Raw genomic sequence first — 14980 nt, 5'->3', positions numbered from 1 at the left:
AGACAGCTCGCGCGCCTATTGGCTGCTCTGCGGCAACTGCAGCAGCCTATCGAGCGAGGCCTGGCGTGACGTCAGACCCAATCAGGGCACTTCGCGCCCGCTGCGTCACGTCCCGCCGAAATGGGCGTGGTCTAGGCCTATAAATATCGCTCGCAGGCAGCTATTATCTGGTTTTTCATCATCGAAGCAACCAGAGCGTGTGCATGCACGGCAAGATACGCAGTACTCGTTCCCTCTTCTAGAGAGAACCGAGGTTACGTTAGTAACCGAGTACGTTCTCTTACGAGAGGTCTCTCGTACTGCGTAAGATATCTTACGCTAGGGGACCCAGTGTAAAACGCCGTGCATGCTGAGATCTGACACCAAAGACCCAAGGGCGAAAGCCCGGGGTACATATAGTGCACAATCACTCAGTGAACTCACAGAGAGTCCGGGAAGAAGGAGGGGTGCAGCCTCACTTTTCCACATAAAGTAGCGTCGAAGGGACGCAAATTTCATCATACAGACAGGGCGGGGTACGGCCTGAACTGATGGGAAAAAATGTGGGTCTTACACAGTTTGCCCAGCTTTAAACTGTCGAAAATTGAGCTGTGCTCAGTAAACGCAGCATTCTGAGCTGAACGCATCAGGTCAGATAATACTGGTAGTTTAGACCGACAGCAGCCTGGCCTGCAGGGCGGGAACCTCTAGGTTATAAAACCTTATAAATGTAGACGGGGAGGCCCAGCCTGCCGCCATACAAATATCTTGCAAGGCAATCCCACTTGACCAAGCCCACGAAGAGGCCATGCCTCTTGTGGAATGCGCTCTGACACCCAAAGGGCACTGCATGCCCTTGGAGGCGTATGCCAGCGCTATAGCATCAACTATCCATCTGGATAGGCTCTGTTTCGACGCGGCTAGTCCCTTAGAACGTCCGCTAAACGAAACAAAGAGCTGTTCCGTCTGTCTGAAAACAGACGAGCGAGACACATAAGCTCGTAATGCCCTGACTGGGCAAAGGAGGCTCGCGTCTCTTTCCTCATCAGGGACCGGTAGGGCTGACAGAGAGATAATCTGCGCCCTAAACGGTGTGTTGAGGGATTTTGGAACATAACCGTGCTTAGGTTTGAGTATAACTTTTGAGTCATTGGGCCCAAACTCCATGCACGCCGCGCTCACAGAGAGCGCGTGCAGATCCCCTATGCGCTTCACCGAAGCGAGAGCCAGCAAAAACACCGTTTTGAAAGACAGGTGTTTCAAATCGATTGACTGTAAAGGCTCAAATGGCGCACCTTTCATGGCTTCCAGAACCGTAGAAAGTTCCCATACGGGGACTGAGGGAGGTCTGGGAGGATTCAGTCTCTTAGCTCCTTTAAGGAAGCGGATGACTAAATCGTTCCTTCCTATTGACTGACCAAGCGTTGTTTCTGAGAACGCTGCTATAGCCGCCACATAAACTTTGAGCGTGGAGGGGGCCCTGCCCCCATCCAACAGCTCTTGTAGGAAGGAAAGCACCTCCATCACATCACAATTTGTGGGTGACACACCACGGGCTGTGCACCAGCCCGAAAACACTGACCATTTCGAAGAATAGAGTCGTCTTGTAGACGGAGCTCTAGCCTGCGTGATCGTGTTTAATACTCCTTTAGGGAGTCCAACATGTACCCGTTGATGGCCCAGACATGAAGGGACCATAGTTCCGGGTGAGGATGCCAGATCGAGCCGCGGGCCTGTGAGAGGAGATCTCTCCTCACTGGTACTGGCCACGGGGCAGTACTTGCTAACTGCATCACGGCTGGGAACCAAGGTTGGTTTTTCCAGAACGGTGCTACCAGCAGTACTGAGCATCCTTCTTCCCTGATCCGTTCTATCACCTGAGGCAGGAGAGAGACGGGGGGAAAAGCATAGAGCGGGCGGCGGGGCCACACATGGGCCAGCGCGCTCCTGCTCTTGGAGAAAAATTCTTGACAATGAGCGTTTTCTTGAGACGCAAACAGGTCCACTTCCGCTCTGCCGAATTTCTTCCACAGCAGTTGGACTGTCTGTGGGTGTAGAGACCATTCGCCTGCCGGAACATTGTTCCTGGACAGTCTGTCCGGTCCTAAATTCAAGATCCCTGGCACGTGCGCTGCTCTGAGCGAGCGCAGGTTGCACTGAGCCCATACCAGGAGGCGTTCTGCCAGCCTGTACAGTTTCTCGGATCTGATGCCGCCCTGGCGATTTATGTAGGACACCACAGACATGTTGTCCGAACAGACCAAGACGTGGTGACCATTTATTTGGGGACAAAAACGCGTCAGCGCGTTGTCTACTGCCAGCATTTCGAGGCAGTTTATGTGCAGGAGCTTCTCCCGTTCTGACCACTGGCCGAAGAACGGTCTGCCCTCGAGCAGCGCTCCCCATCTCGAGGTGGACGCGTCCGTGGACACCACTTTCACCCTCGAGGAAGTCCCCAGGCTTACACCTGATTGGTACCAGTCGTTCGCTTTCCAGGGTTTCAGAGCTGTAACGCATTTCTGATTGACCCTGAGGCGAAGCAAACCCGGTGCCCACGCTTCGCGTGGGACTCGCGCTTTCAGCCAAAACTGCAGCGGGCGCATGCGGAGCAGACCCAGCTGGAGCACTGACGATGCTGAGGCCATGAGACCTAGCATCTTCTGAAATTTCTTGAGCGGGACAGACGCGCCGCAGCGAAAAGAGTTCGCTGTGCGTCGAATGTCTACCGCGCGCTGTTGTGATAGTCGCGCTATCATGGATAGTGAGTTCAGTTCTGTGCCCAGGAAAGATATTTTCTGACTGGGTGACAGGGAGCTCTTTGCCCAATTGACACTCAGACCCAAATCCTCGAGGTGATCGAGTAAAATGGTCGTGTGTTCTATGAGCACTGCGCGAGATTGCGCTAGAATCAGCCAATCGTTCAAATAGTTCAGCACTCGCATGCCTCTCATTCTGAGGGGTGCGAGCGCCGCATCCATGCACTTCGTAAATGTACGGGGTGCTAGGGACAAACCGAACGGCAGGACTGTGTACTGATATGCCTGGCCCTCGAAGGCGAATCTCAAATATCGCCTGTGACGTGACGCTATCTGTATTTGAAAGTACGCGTCTTTCAGATCTATTGACACAAACCAATCTCCTTGGCGAATCTGCACAAGGATTTGCCTGGTCGTGAGCATCCTGAACTGTCGCTTCACAAGCACTTTGTTCAGTTGCCTTAGATCTAGTATGGGTCTGAGACCCCCGTCTTTTTTCGGTACCAGGAAGTATCTGCTGTATAGCCCTCCCTCGCTCTGATCTTGAGAGAGAGGTTCTATGGCCCCTTTGCTCAATAGTTTCGTCACTTCGGCTCGAAGTAGATGTGCTACTTCTGTTTTTACCGTGGTCTCGACGCGCGCCACATAGCGGCGAGGGCGTCGGCGAAACTGCAGCGAATAGCCTCTTTCCATAATGTTCAGCACCCACTTCGAAAACCCCGGGTAGCTTTGCCCATGCGTCTGCATGGATAGCTAGGGGTCGAATACGAAGCGCGCTCCGCTCGCTCAGCGATGGGGAAGCTTCGGTGTGCTGTAACACAAGCGTGTCGCTCGTGACATTTGAGGCATGGGGCGCGCTGATGACAGCGGGCAGATTGCCCGCGCTCGACTCCTCTGCGGTGGTTAACCGCGAGGGGGAGGGCTGGGCGGTTCCCGTGGGAACTGTCATGTCTATGTGTGGATGTGGGCGCGGGACAGCGGGCACATTTATCACACCGAAAGCATCGTTCGCTTGCGTGAAGCGAGTGCACGTTGGTTTCGTTTTTACAGAAACCGTGAGACATGCATAACGTGGTGTTAGTGGGCACATTCACCATGTTTGAAGCGCAATCGGTCTGAGCCGATTCATGTGCGCGAGCCCTGTGTGACGGGCTGTGCTTGTGTGTAGAGATGGGCACTGGGCAGTGGGCATTCTTCTTACACATAAAGCACCATCGGCCGTGGCTGGGACACCAGAAAAATACACACTTATGGGATTTATCTGGGTAGCCGTAAAAACGGCGTTTGTGTGCAGGCAAGCGGGTGACAGAACCGACTTGTTTACTGCAGGATACACTGGAACAGTCACATTTACTGGAACTGAACGAGCGAGAAGTTGCCATAGAAACAGAGAGCGTCAACATGCTGGCGTTTATTGCAGGCCTGCGTGCATTACAACAGGCTTGTTCACTGCAATATTGACATTTCCAGTCGCCTGAATTCCAGAGGGGAATGGGAAATGTATAGGAAAAAGGAGGTTGGTCCGTCCGCAGCGGGACCAGAAAAACTCCCTTTTTTCCTTACGCCAGTGACGCACGGAACACCATAGAAACGGTGTTTGGGTGCAGGCGAGCGGGTTGTACAACGCGCTCGTTGGCTGCAAAATACACATCTGCAGTCGCCTTTTCAGGGAACTGACAGAGCGAGCATTGACGGCATAATTTTATCTGCCGGTAGACCCGGGGATCGAACGCGGGTCTCTCGCGTGCAAAAACCTGAGAGTCTGCCACTGGGCCACAGGGGGAGACACATTGTAACTCAGTTAGCGCGAGTATTATAAGAGAGCGTCAACGTGCTGGCGTTTGTTTGCAGGCATGCGTGTATTACAACAGGCTTGCTCACTGCAATACTGACATTTCCAGTCGCCCGAACTTCAGAGGGGAATGAGAAATGTACGAGAAAGAGGAGGTCGGTCCGTCCGCGGGGGGACCAGAAAACGCTCTTTTCTCCTTTCGCCAGTGACGCACGGAAACCATAGAAACGGTGTTTGGGTGCAGGCGAGCGGGTTGTGCAACGCGCTCGTTGGCTGCAAAATGCACGTCTGCAGTCGCTTTTCAGGGAACTGACAGAGCGAAGCATTGGCGGCATAATTTTAACTGCCGCTAGACCGGGATTCGAACTCCGGTCTCTCGTGAGAAAAACCAATGATTCCGCCACTGAGCCACAGGGGGGAACGCAAAGGTTTTCGGATGCACGAGCATATAAGAGCGTCACATGCTTTCTTCGGCGTATGCTTGCAGGCGCGCTTGTATTAAAACAGGCTCGCCTGCTGCAATATTGATATTTCCAGTCGCATGATCAGGGAACTGGGAATATGTATGAGAAATTGAAGGTCAGTCCATCCTCGGAGGGACTAAAAAACACATCTTTCTCCTTTCGCCGGTGAGTGACGCATGAATGGGGCGCAGAAGGCAGGGTAGCTTTCTTATAAACGTAAAGAAAAACTAACCCCGACCGTCCGCTTCCAGCCTCCCTTGTGAGCGGCGCAGTTTGCGCGGCTTGAACAGAGGGAGAGAGAAAGCTAGCCCCGTGACCGCCCGCTCCTGACATCCTCTGTGAGCGGCGCGGTGTGCGCGGCTCGAACAGAGGGAGAACAGGTATCGTCCCCCAAGCAGGCAAGGCAAGCGGGCGAACCGGCAAGCTTTGCGGGTTGGGGGGGGGGGGGGCGGAGGAGCAGTCTCGGAGAAGGATGCCAGGTGAGTCCTCAGAGTCACCATAGGCAGTACCTAACTCGCAGTGAGGGCAGTCGCCGTCAGCGAGTGCGAGAGCTGCGTGATCAGGAAAAGGGGCGTCTTGAAAAAGACGCCCAGCTCTTTTAGTGCAATGGGAGTGTGTGTCGCGGCGGCGAGCACACACACATACATAAACACAGTAGCAGAGAAAGGATATAATGCCGGAAAGCGCAGCAGGAAGGCAAGGAAGGCGGCGCGGCCAGCGACTTCAGTGACTCGTCCCGCTGAAGGTGCTCTCTGTCAGACGGCGCGGCTTCTAATTCAGCTCCAGCGATGCGTGTGCTTCGCTTGAAGGATGAAAAATCAGATAATAGCTGCCTGCGAGCGATATTTATAGGCCTAGACCACGCCCATTTCGGCGGGACGTGACGCAGCGGGCGCGAAGTGCCCTGATTGGGTCTGACGTCACGCCAGGCCTCGCTCGATAGGCTGCTGCAGTTGCCGCAGAGCAGCCAATAGGCGCGCGAGCTGTCTCGCCTATGTCTGCATTGCTGCTGCAACGCGTTTTGCATTATTACAAAATTAAGGATAATTTTTGGCTTCAATATCTCGCGGAAAAGGATTTTCCCCTAGCGTAAGATATCTTACGCAGTACGAGAGACCTCTCGTAAGAGAACAGCATTTCAGAAGCTGTACAACGAGATTAGTCCGCTGGTTAGTCCTGACTGCCCTGTTATGCTGTCCCATCGCAAAGTCACATGATTTTTTTGATGTGCATCAGGAATTTATTCGGTAAATGTGTTTCCATCGTAGATTATTATGCGCCATACGTTTTTTATCTGGATTTTTAGAATTTATTTGCATCTTGGCGTTTCCATCCACCAGTTTTTGATGTGATATCCCAAAATGCGCATAAAATTGGAGGATGGAAACATAGCTACTGGGGCTTAAAACTTGTTGCAGTTGGTATCACAATGATTCAATGACTCACTCATAATGACACTAGTTGTTGCCACCTTCTGGCTTAACAATGTACTTCAAAAAGGGTCACTAATTGAAATTTTAAAGAATATTTGCAGTGATACCAAAGATTTGAGTCTAACACTGTTTAACAAAAAGTAACCCCTTTAACAATGCTGTACTCCATGTACAAAATGTACAGCGCATGAACTTGTGGACCCCTGCACCTGTAGCATATTGTAACTCAATAAATTCCATTGCACACCAATAGCTTGAATATATATTTTTTTATATACTATAGTAATATTTCACTTTTTTTTTCTTTTTTTTTACATTGTAACATCTTATTTTTATTTGAAATGTTTTAGATTACGGTGATCTATACATATGGTAAGAACTGTGTAGCAAATAGACTCAGTACAGCTTATTTAGTGAATGGAGAGTAACACATTAACAGAGCAGTGTTGTCTGATTTCAGCCAATAAGCTACATGCAAGATCAGATGACAAATTAGCATATTGCAAGAACAGTCCCAAGTTTCACGAGAGTGACTAGGCCAGTGGCCACAACTGAAGACAAATTTAATTTCAGACTTGCGCACTGTACAACCAGTCCACTTCCGTGTTATACACCTGCGATAGGTAGGCAGGGCTCTAAAACTGGATACACCTGCGCTACTGGTATTTACAGTATACATCAGCGAAACCAGGCGAACCCATCGCATCGTTTATTCTGCTAAGGAACTTAACATATTATCTCTCAGTGCAATGAGTATGGACTATAGACTTTGTGAACTGGCAACGGTGTCCTTGCACGTCAATGACCTGACTGACCCTGGACTGGACGACCATCCAAAACATGAAGATCGAATAAGAAGTGAAGGCGAAGAGCTCTTTTTAAACACCAATATCACAGTTAATGGAGAATCGTCGACTAAACCTGTGCGCAAATATGTGGAGACCCCTGTAGGCAGCGGTGCAGACTCCGTATCGTCTTCAGGAGAAGCGAAACTGTGTCCAGAACATGAATGCGAACTACTGTTGTACTGTAATACAGAAGAGAGACTGAAATGCTCGCAATGTGTGTTGGATGGAGCTTGTCAGGGTCATACAGTGACAGAGCTGGTTACCCGGGCAACTGTAGTAAGGGTGAGTCACTATTAGTTAAAAAATATAATAATTAGGTTTCAACGTATAAAACATTGACAAAATAATTCATAACAAAACATTATTTCTTCACTTAAAATATATCTCTACTGTTAGAATAATCATGTAGCCTACGAGTTTCAGCAGTCTTGTGCATTTGTGTATATTCACATAGAGGGCGTGGTCAGTTTCATCACGTCAGTACGTTTCAGACGCCCCAAAGTTACCTGAAGGCTCACTAAAATTGAGGAAGAAATCACTGCAATCAGATGTATTCCATTTGGGGCAATTGAAATTATCTATCCCCTCATATAAAATTTGATATAAACGTTTCCCTAAAAAATGTCAGTAATGCTATTGAAAACTATCCCGTCAGATACAATTTTATATAAACTTCTTGCTAAAAGATGGCAGTAACCATGCTACTGTTTTTTTGCATTGCATTCCATTGCACATTTTGTATTCACTAGAGCAACTATCTTGACACTTGATTTGAAGTCTTTCTTGCTGAAATTTCCCATACTAAAAAAAAAAAAAAAAAAAAAAAAACTTCTTAAGAACTGATGTTATATTACTTACATCATCGAATACTGATTATATTCTTTGTATTTCAATGCGATGCTTTTTCTGAACCTGAGGGTCTCACCTGTGATACAGAGTGGCCAGAAAAAGTATTTTATCTCGTTAGATAACAAAATATAATTTTGCATAAAATGCTAAATAATCTTCGACAGCATAAACATTTTCAACCCAAAAAATTTCACAAAACGAAGCTGAAATAAAATTCACATATTTGGAAGCTTCCGAATACTTTTGAGGGCCAGTAGATCTGAATATTCTTAACACATTTCCTCCTTTCAGACACTTTTTCAACAACAAAGAAATTCAGGTCATTTCCACATTCCTTCACATTCCTGCCACCTGCACACTATTCAACTGCTGGTTTAATGCCAATTACGTGATCTTGGAATCATTATTCCTCTTTGTATTAAACAGAATCAGTTGGTGGATGTCTGCGAAAAAATGCAGCTGCAAGCCCTGCGGATTGAACAATTCATTGACCGCTCGCTTACAGCAAGAGAGAAAGCTGTACAGGTACCTGAAGAATTCACTTATTTACTGCCGAACATGCAGAGAGAAAGTGAGAGAGCATTACATAAACTGAGTCCGCAGAACTTACATAATGGCAACCATGTACCATGGTAATATTATGTTATCGGACATAATTGGACTGTGATATTATTATAGGTAACTTATTCTGTAGGATTTCAAAAGATTTTTTGGTAACACTTTACAATAAGGTTCATTAGTTAACATTAGTTAACTATTAGTTAGCATGAACTAATAATAAACTGCACTTATACAGCATTTATTAATATTCGTTCATATTAGTTTCAACATTTACTAATACTTTATTAAAATCTTGTTAACATTAGTTAATGCTCTGAACTAACATGAACAAACAATGAACAGCTGTATTTTTATTAACCAACAGTGACAAAGATTAACAAAGACAGTAACAAATGTATTGCTCATGTTTAGTTCATGTTAGTTAATACATTAGTTAGATACACTAACTAATACACTAATACATTAGTTAGTTAATACACACTAATGTTAACTAATGAACCTTATTGTAAAGTGTTACCGTTTTTATTTAATAACCCTGGTATTCAGATGAAATGTAGTTATAACAGTGTAATATGTTATTGTAATTGCCTCTTGTGTCATTTAATTGCTAGATTGATGCAAACAGTGCTAGAGAACGAGTGCTGGCTCAGGTGAAAGTGGTGCGTGAGGCTCTGGAGGAAGAGGAGCAGCGTCTCCTAGAGGCCATACAGAGAGAAGAAGAGCGTGTTGAGCAGTGCCTTCTCACTCAGAGAGCACACTGGACACACACTCTGGAGAAACTCTCACACACACGCACAAGCCTGGTGCACTCACTCACACACTCCACAGATGCCATGCTTGTGGTGAGTGAATGAAGACGTCAGGAGTGTAAAAAGTTCTGATAAATGATGAACATTTTAAGTATAGATTCTTTGTCAACAAAGACATCATACTAAAGAATTAGAAATTAACAAGGAAACTGACTGATGAAATCAAAAGACAGAGTTTGAAATCTTTTTGCCAAATTTCAGGAGATTTATGAGATTATAATTTTTTTTCTTATATCCATGAGAATTTTGGGCACAGTCCAAATCTCAATTAATGCTTCATTCACTTTATGTATTCACACAATATGTATGATCATCTTGCTTGCATGGAGCCAGTTAGAAGAATACATATTTGAAGTTATTGAATTAATTGGTCATTCTTAGTTCATGTTAACTAAGGTAGTTAACTATTGTTAACAAACTAACCTTATTGTAAAGTGTTACCAATTAATTACTGTACTTTCGCATTCAACATAAGTTAACATTATTCAAAATGTATAAACATAAATCAAAACTGATCATATTTGGAGAATTTCTATGTACTTTTTTTTTTTTTGATGAAATATGACCTGGACATTTCATGATGAAATTTACCCCAGAAGAGCTGATTTCTTTAAAGTACCTGTTCCCAATGCTTACATTTTCAAACTTATTAAGGAAAACAAATCAATCAAATAATCAAATTAAAGGTAATTTGTCCTGACAGCATAAGCTTCTAGGATACACATCAAATTCATCAGCAGATAATTGACATTTAAGCATAGTTATAAATAGAGTACAGAGTAGAGTTTTTTTTTTTCCCTTTTCAATAGTACTCCACAGAGTAGATGACTGATTCCCCAAAATAATACTTAAAATCTAAAGTAGCCTACTCAACACTCCTAAATCAATTTCATTGTTTTTTAGTTTCAGTTCATTGTTTTTCTATTTAGATGTTCATAATCAATTAATAAAACATACATATGTATATTTGTATGACTAAATTACATTTGTGAGATAATCCACAGATTTTTTGTGTTTTTGTTCTTTATTTTTTAGAGCTCAAACGAGGAAATTAATGACAGGTAATTTCAGTTTGCAATAAATGCAACAATAAGCCCACATAGATAAATAAACACACAAAATGAGATAAGCTGGGTATGATAATTGATCATGTATATGACTGTGCTAGGATTGAGGAAGCAGAGGGTGTTGGTGAACCTAGAGATACAGAGCAACTGAGTTTGAACAGAGGCTGCAGTGACAGTAAACTCATGGTGGGTTTATGGGCCAGTGCATTGCTGCTTGGGCCGTCTGGTAAGTGGACTTCTATTTACATTTACACAAGACAGAAGTTCATTTAAGACAGATTCAGTATATCACATGTAAATTCATGATCAGACCCCCAAAAATGAGCTTCATACCCTGCTTACATTCTGATAACATATGCAATGTGACATGATCAAATCAAGTGTACTGTAATATATTGAGGCATTGGCACATTTAGATTATACACTGCCGTTCAAAAGTTTTTGATCGGTAATATTTTTAACGTTTTTAAAAGAAGTCTCTTCTGCTCACCAAGGCTGAATTTAGTTGATAAATAATAATTTATTCCTGTGATCAAAGCTGAATTTTCAGCATCATCAGTCTTTAGTGTCACATGATCCTTCAGAAATCATTCTAATATATGGATTTGATGCTCAAAAAACATTCATTATTATTATCAATGTTGAAATAAAGTTCAAAAGCATTTATTTGAAATAGAATCTTTTGTAACATTATAAATGTCCTGAATAATAAATAATTCATCCTTGATGAATAAACATAATGATTTCTATTTTTTTATTTCCCCCCAAAAATTAAATAAAAATTCTTATACTGACCCCAAACATTTGAACGGTATAGTGTTTGATGTTACAAAAGCCTTCTATTTCAGATAAATGCTGTTCTTTTGAACTTTCTATTTATTAAAGAATCCTGAAATAAAAATGTAAATAACTGTTTTCAACATTATTAATAATAATAAATGTTTCTTGAGCATCAAATCATCATATTAGAATGATTTCTGAAGGATCATGTGAGACTGAAGACTGGAGTAATGATGCTGAAAATTCAGCTTTGATCACAGGAATAAATTACACATGAACATATATTTACATAGAAAACAGCTGTTTTAAATTGTAATAATATTTCACAATATTTCTGTTTTTATTTTTGTATTTTTAATCAAATAAATGCAGCCTTGGTGAGCATAAGAGAGTTCTTTTAAAAACATTAAAAATCTTACCGATCAAAAACTTTTGACTGGTAGTGTACTTTTCTACATCCCTTACATTCAACTTCTCATTTTCTTGCTCTGAACATCTTCTTAACATATCCTGCTCTTCTTTAGCCCACAGTTCAACTATGCTGCACTTTGAAAAACAAACGGTCAGTCCTCTTCTCTCCCTCTCCAACGATCAGCACACCTTAACTTTCCTGCCCAAACGTCAGCGTCAGTTACACCCCTATGACCCGGAGCGCTTCGACAGCTGGCCAAACGCCCTCTGCTCCCCTTCCATGTCCTCTGGTACTCATAGCTGGTTACTTGACGTGGGCACGAGTGCCGCCTTCAAAGTGGGTGTATGCTATGCCAGCATAGAACGCAAGGGGACCGGCAATGGCGCACGGCTGGGCTACAACTCAAAATCATGGGTGCTCTCGATTTATGATGAAGACTTTTCTTTCTGTCATGATGGATGCAGTGTGGGTATCGCAGTGGCTAAGAAGCTCAAGAGAGTGGGACTGCTGCTGGATTGGCCCAGTCAGACCCTGCTGTTCTATGATCCTGAATCTGTGTCGGTGCTGCATGTTGTCAGACATGCTTTCAGCGAGCCACTGCTGGCTGCCTGTGCTGTGGCTGATCAGAGCATCTCTATAGTGCACTGAACACCAGAAGAATGTTAATAAGGGATCTGAAGATCTCGAGATCTTGAAGGAATGGTAGATGTAACGTAATGAAATGTCATTTGAACCAACGATATAAAAAAAAGAAAAAGTTTTACATTATCTGTGCCATTGAAGACCAATACATGCAGTAAGAAGAGAAAGTGTGATAATGTCAATCACATTGTTTGATTATTTAAAGAAACAAATTAATCAGAAGCTAATCAGTAATTCCTTGATTTTGCTAACCTGCTTAAAAGAGCTACAACATATATGTAATTTAAATATTTTTATATTTATGCATGTTAAATTATTGAAACTTAATTTTAATGACTTCTTCCCTTTTTTAAAGTATTTTGTTTGTGTTAAAATTAGTGCAATTATTGTTGACTATATTTATTATCTGCATTTCTTGTGAAATTTACGTTTGTCAACAGTTTCAAACATTAAAAAATTGAGTTTTTAGGTGACCACGTGAGATCATCATGGCTCTGTCACAGGAGAGCAGGGAAATGTGGTGCAGGAAACTCTGTTCTGACCTTTTATCTGATAATGTAGGCCTATGTATTCATGCAATAAAATGTGGACTGAAATAGTTAAACCATTTTTTCATTCTCTCATTTATTTAAAAAGTTTTTAAAATGCTATTCTGGGATGGTCATTCAGTGTTTCAGATTAATTTAATTATTTTTATATTTTTCAAATTATTGCAATGTTTAGGCATTGCTGCAAAAATGCTTTTTCCTCTCTCTGTCATTCACTCACTCACTCACTCAAACATCTCTTATATTTTTGGTCAAAAGGGCGTGGCCTGTATAATTAGTTAATTACTGTACTGTCCCATATTACTTTTTCTTTTTAAATGCTATAAAACATCTTGAATTTTTCACCAATATCTCATTTAGTGATCCGCTTATAAAATGTAGTATTTATAAACAACATAATCATATATTTACATTGGCTTTAGTGATCAAGATAGTTTTGTACTCCTAAATGAAAATAAAGGGTGTGTTATTTGGTCTAAGTGCAAATAGTGTTAAATGCTGTTTACACTAAGTAAATACCGATTTAGATGCGACAGTAACAAATAAATAACAATATAGATGCTGCAGTATTTGCACTGTGTAAATAGCAGTATGTTATCTACATTAAGTGAAAATATAAGTATGTCCTTTGCTCTGAGTGTAAATATTTGTTAAATGCTATTTATAGCTGGTGCACATAGTGGCAGATACTATTTGCACTACACTCTATTGTAGTTTATTATAACAGTATGCAATAATAACAACATATTCATGCAGTATATATGATTATTAAAATGGATATGCAGTGATATGCATTTGGAAAAGGGAGAACAGCGATTTATATATAAACTCACTTTTCTCCCTTTTCCAAATGCATATCACCGCATATAATAATCATATACACTGCACGAATATGTTGTTATTATACAATGAAACATCTTACTCAACACGCCACTGATTCTGTTGTCAGTGGTATTTCTTTTGTTTTTTTTCTCAATCATATATATGGTGCCCATTGTTATTAACCTCTGCCAACAAGGTGTCTGTTTGCACTTGGTGTAAATAGACACTTTTAAAAATACATCATACATTTTAAACGGACCACTAAATAAGATATGATTTCAAATCAACACAGTAATGTATTTTTATACTTTTTAGTACAAGTTTTGTCTTAAAATACCTAAAAACATGATCTCTGATTACAATCTCTTCCGAATTTCTCTATTTAGAAAAGGAAAAACACTTCAATAATTTGCTGTTTTTATAAACTTCAGCTATTTCTCTATACAAAAGTGGTAATTTTATACCTTGGGTGTTAGATCAGTAGTTACATCCATAATTGCATACAACTTTAAGTTGTTTAATTAAAGTTATAGAATTGTGTGAAATGAAATGGAACATATTTAATTAGTAACTTTTCAGAAATAGTTGTCACAGTGTCTGGTTTGTGTTCCCTGGGTCACCACTAGATGTCCTCCTTCCCCACGGTGTCTGTCACATTCTGAACTACATTCCCCACGATCCTTGTTTCTTCATTGCACTCAGCTGTCCCTTGTCACTAATCATTGCACTCAGCCTATTCCCCATTAGCATTGTCATTTCCCTGTGTATATAACCCTGTCTGTTTTAGTATGTGTCACGGAGTCCTTGTATTTATCACGCCAGTTCAGTGTCTGTTTCTTGTCTGGGCTTGTCTTGTGTTTTGGATTGCTATATTGGTATTTGACCCATGCCTGGACTTGACCACTGTTTTTGGATTTACCCTTAATAAAATATACTTACTGCAAATTGGATCTTCCCTGCTTCCTGTGTGTGGATCGTGACAGAAGGACTCTGTCACACACAGATCCAGCGGTATGTATTCAAACTTCTCTTCCCCAGCCACCGAACAGGAGAGGAGAGAATTATTTGAGAGAACCCGACTGGTTATTTTTCGTGGGACCCGGGGAGGTCGCAGAGGAGGAGGTGGTCGAGTGGAAGTCCAACACCACTCTCCACCATGGCCCCCCTTCGACTCTGGGCTGGTGAGGGACGGATCAGAGCCACCGTCTCGCCGTCGCG

General features: G+C 42.8%; 1 protein-coding gene across 1 annotated transcript; it reads left to right on the top strand.

The window, feature by feature from the left end:
• Positions 1-6962: 6962 nt before the first annotated feature.
• bspry (B-box and SPRY domain containing) lies at positions 6963-13419 on the top strand. Its single transcript, XM_082171468.1, has 6 exons — positions 6963-7554; positions 8548-8646; positions 9294-9524; positions 10527-10552; positions 10660-10784; positions 11863-13419. The coding sequence occupies exons 1-6, from the start codon at positions 7174-7176 to the stop codon at positions 12396-12398; spliced, it is 1398 nt and encodes a 465-aa protein (XP_082027594.1). The 5' UTR covers positions 6963-7173; the 3' UTR covers positions 12399-13419.
• The last annotated feature ends 1561 nt before the right edge of the window (positions 13420-14980 follow it).

Source organism: Leuciscus leuciscus (genome assembly GCF_965113295.1).
Source record: "Leuciscus leuciscus genome assembly, chromosome: 5".
Classification (NCBI taxonomy): Eukaryota; Metazoa; Chordata; class Actinopteri; order Cypriniformes; family Leuciscidae; genus Leuciscus; species Leuciscus leuciscus.
The sequence above is the reverse complement of the archived record's forward strand: the minus strand, read 5'-3'. Positions and strand labels throughout refer to the sequence as shown.

Excerpts from the sequence above, each read along its gene's own strand:
- bspry (XM_082171468.1), top strand. The coding sequence starts at position 7,174 with ATGAGTATGGACTATAGACTTTGTGAACTGGCAACGGTGTCCTTGCAC. Across the intron at positions 7,555-8,547 it reads CCCGGGCAACTGTAGTAAGG|AATCAGTTGGTGGATGTCTG; the intron begins GTGAGTCACTAT and ends TGTATTAAACAG. Across the intron at positions 10,785-11,862 it reads ATTGCTGCTTGGGCCGTCTG|CCCACAGTTCAACTATGCTG; the intron begins GTAAGTGGACTT and ends GCTCTTCTTTAG.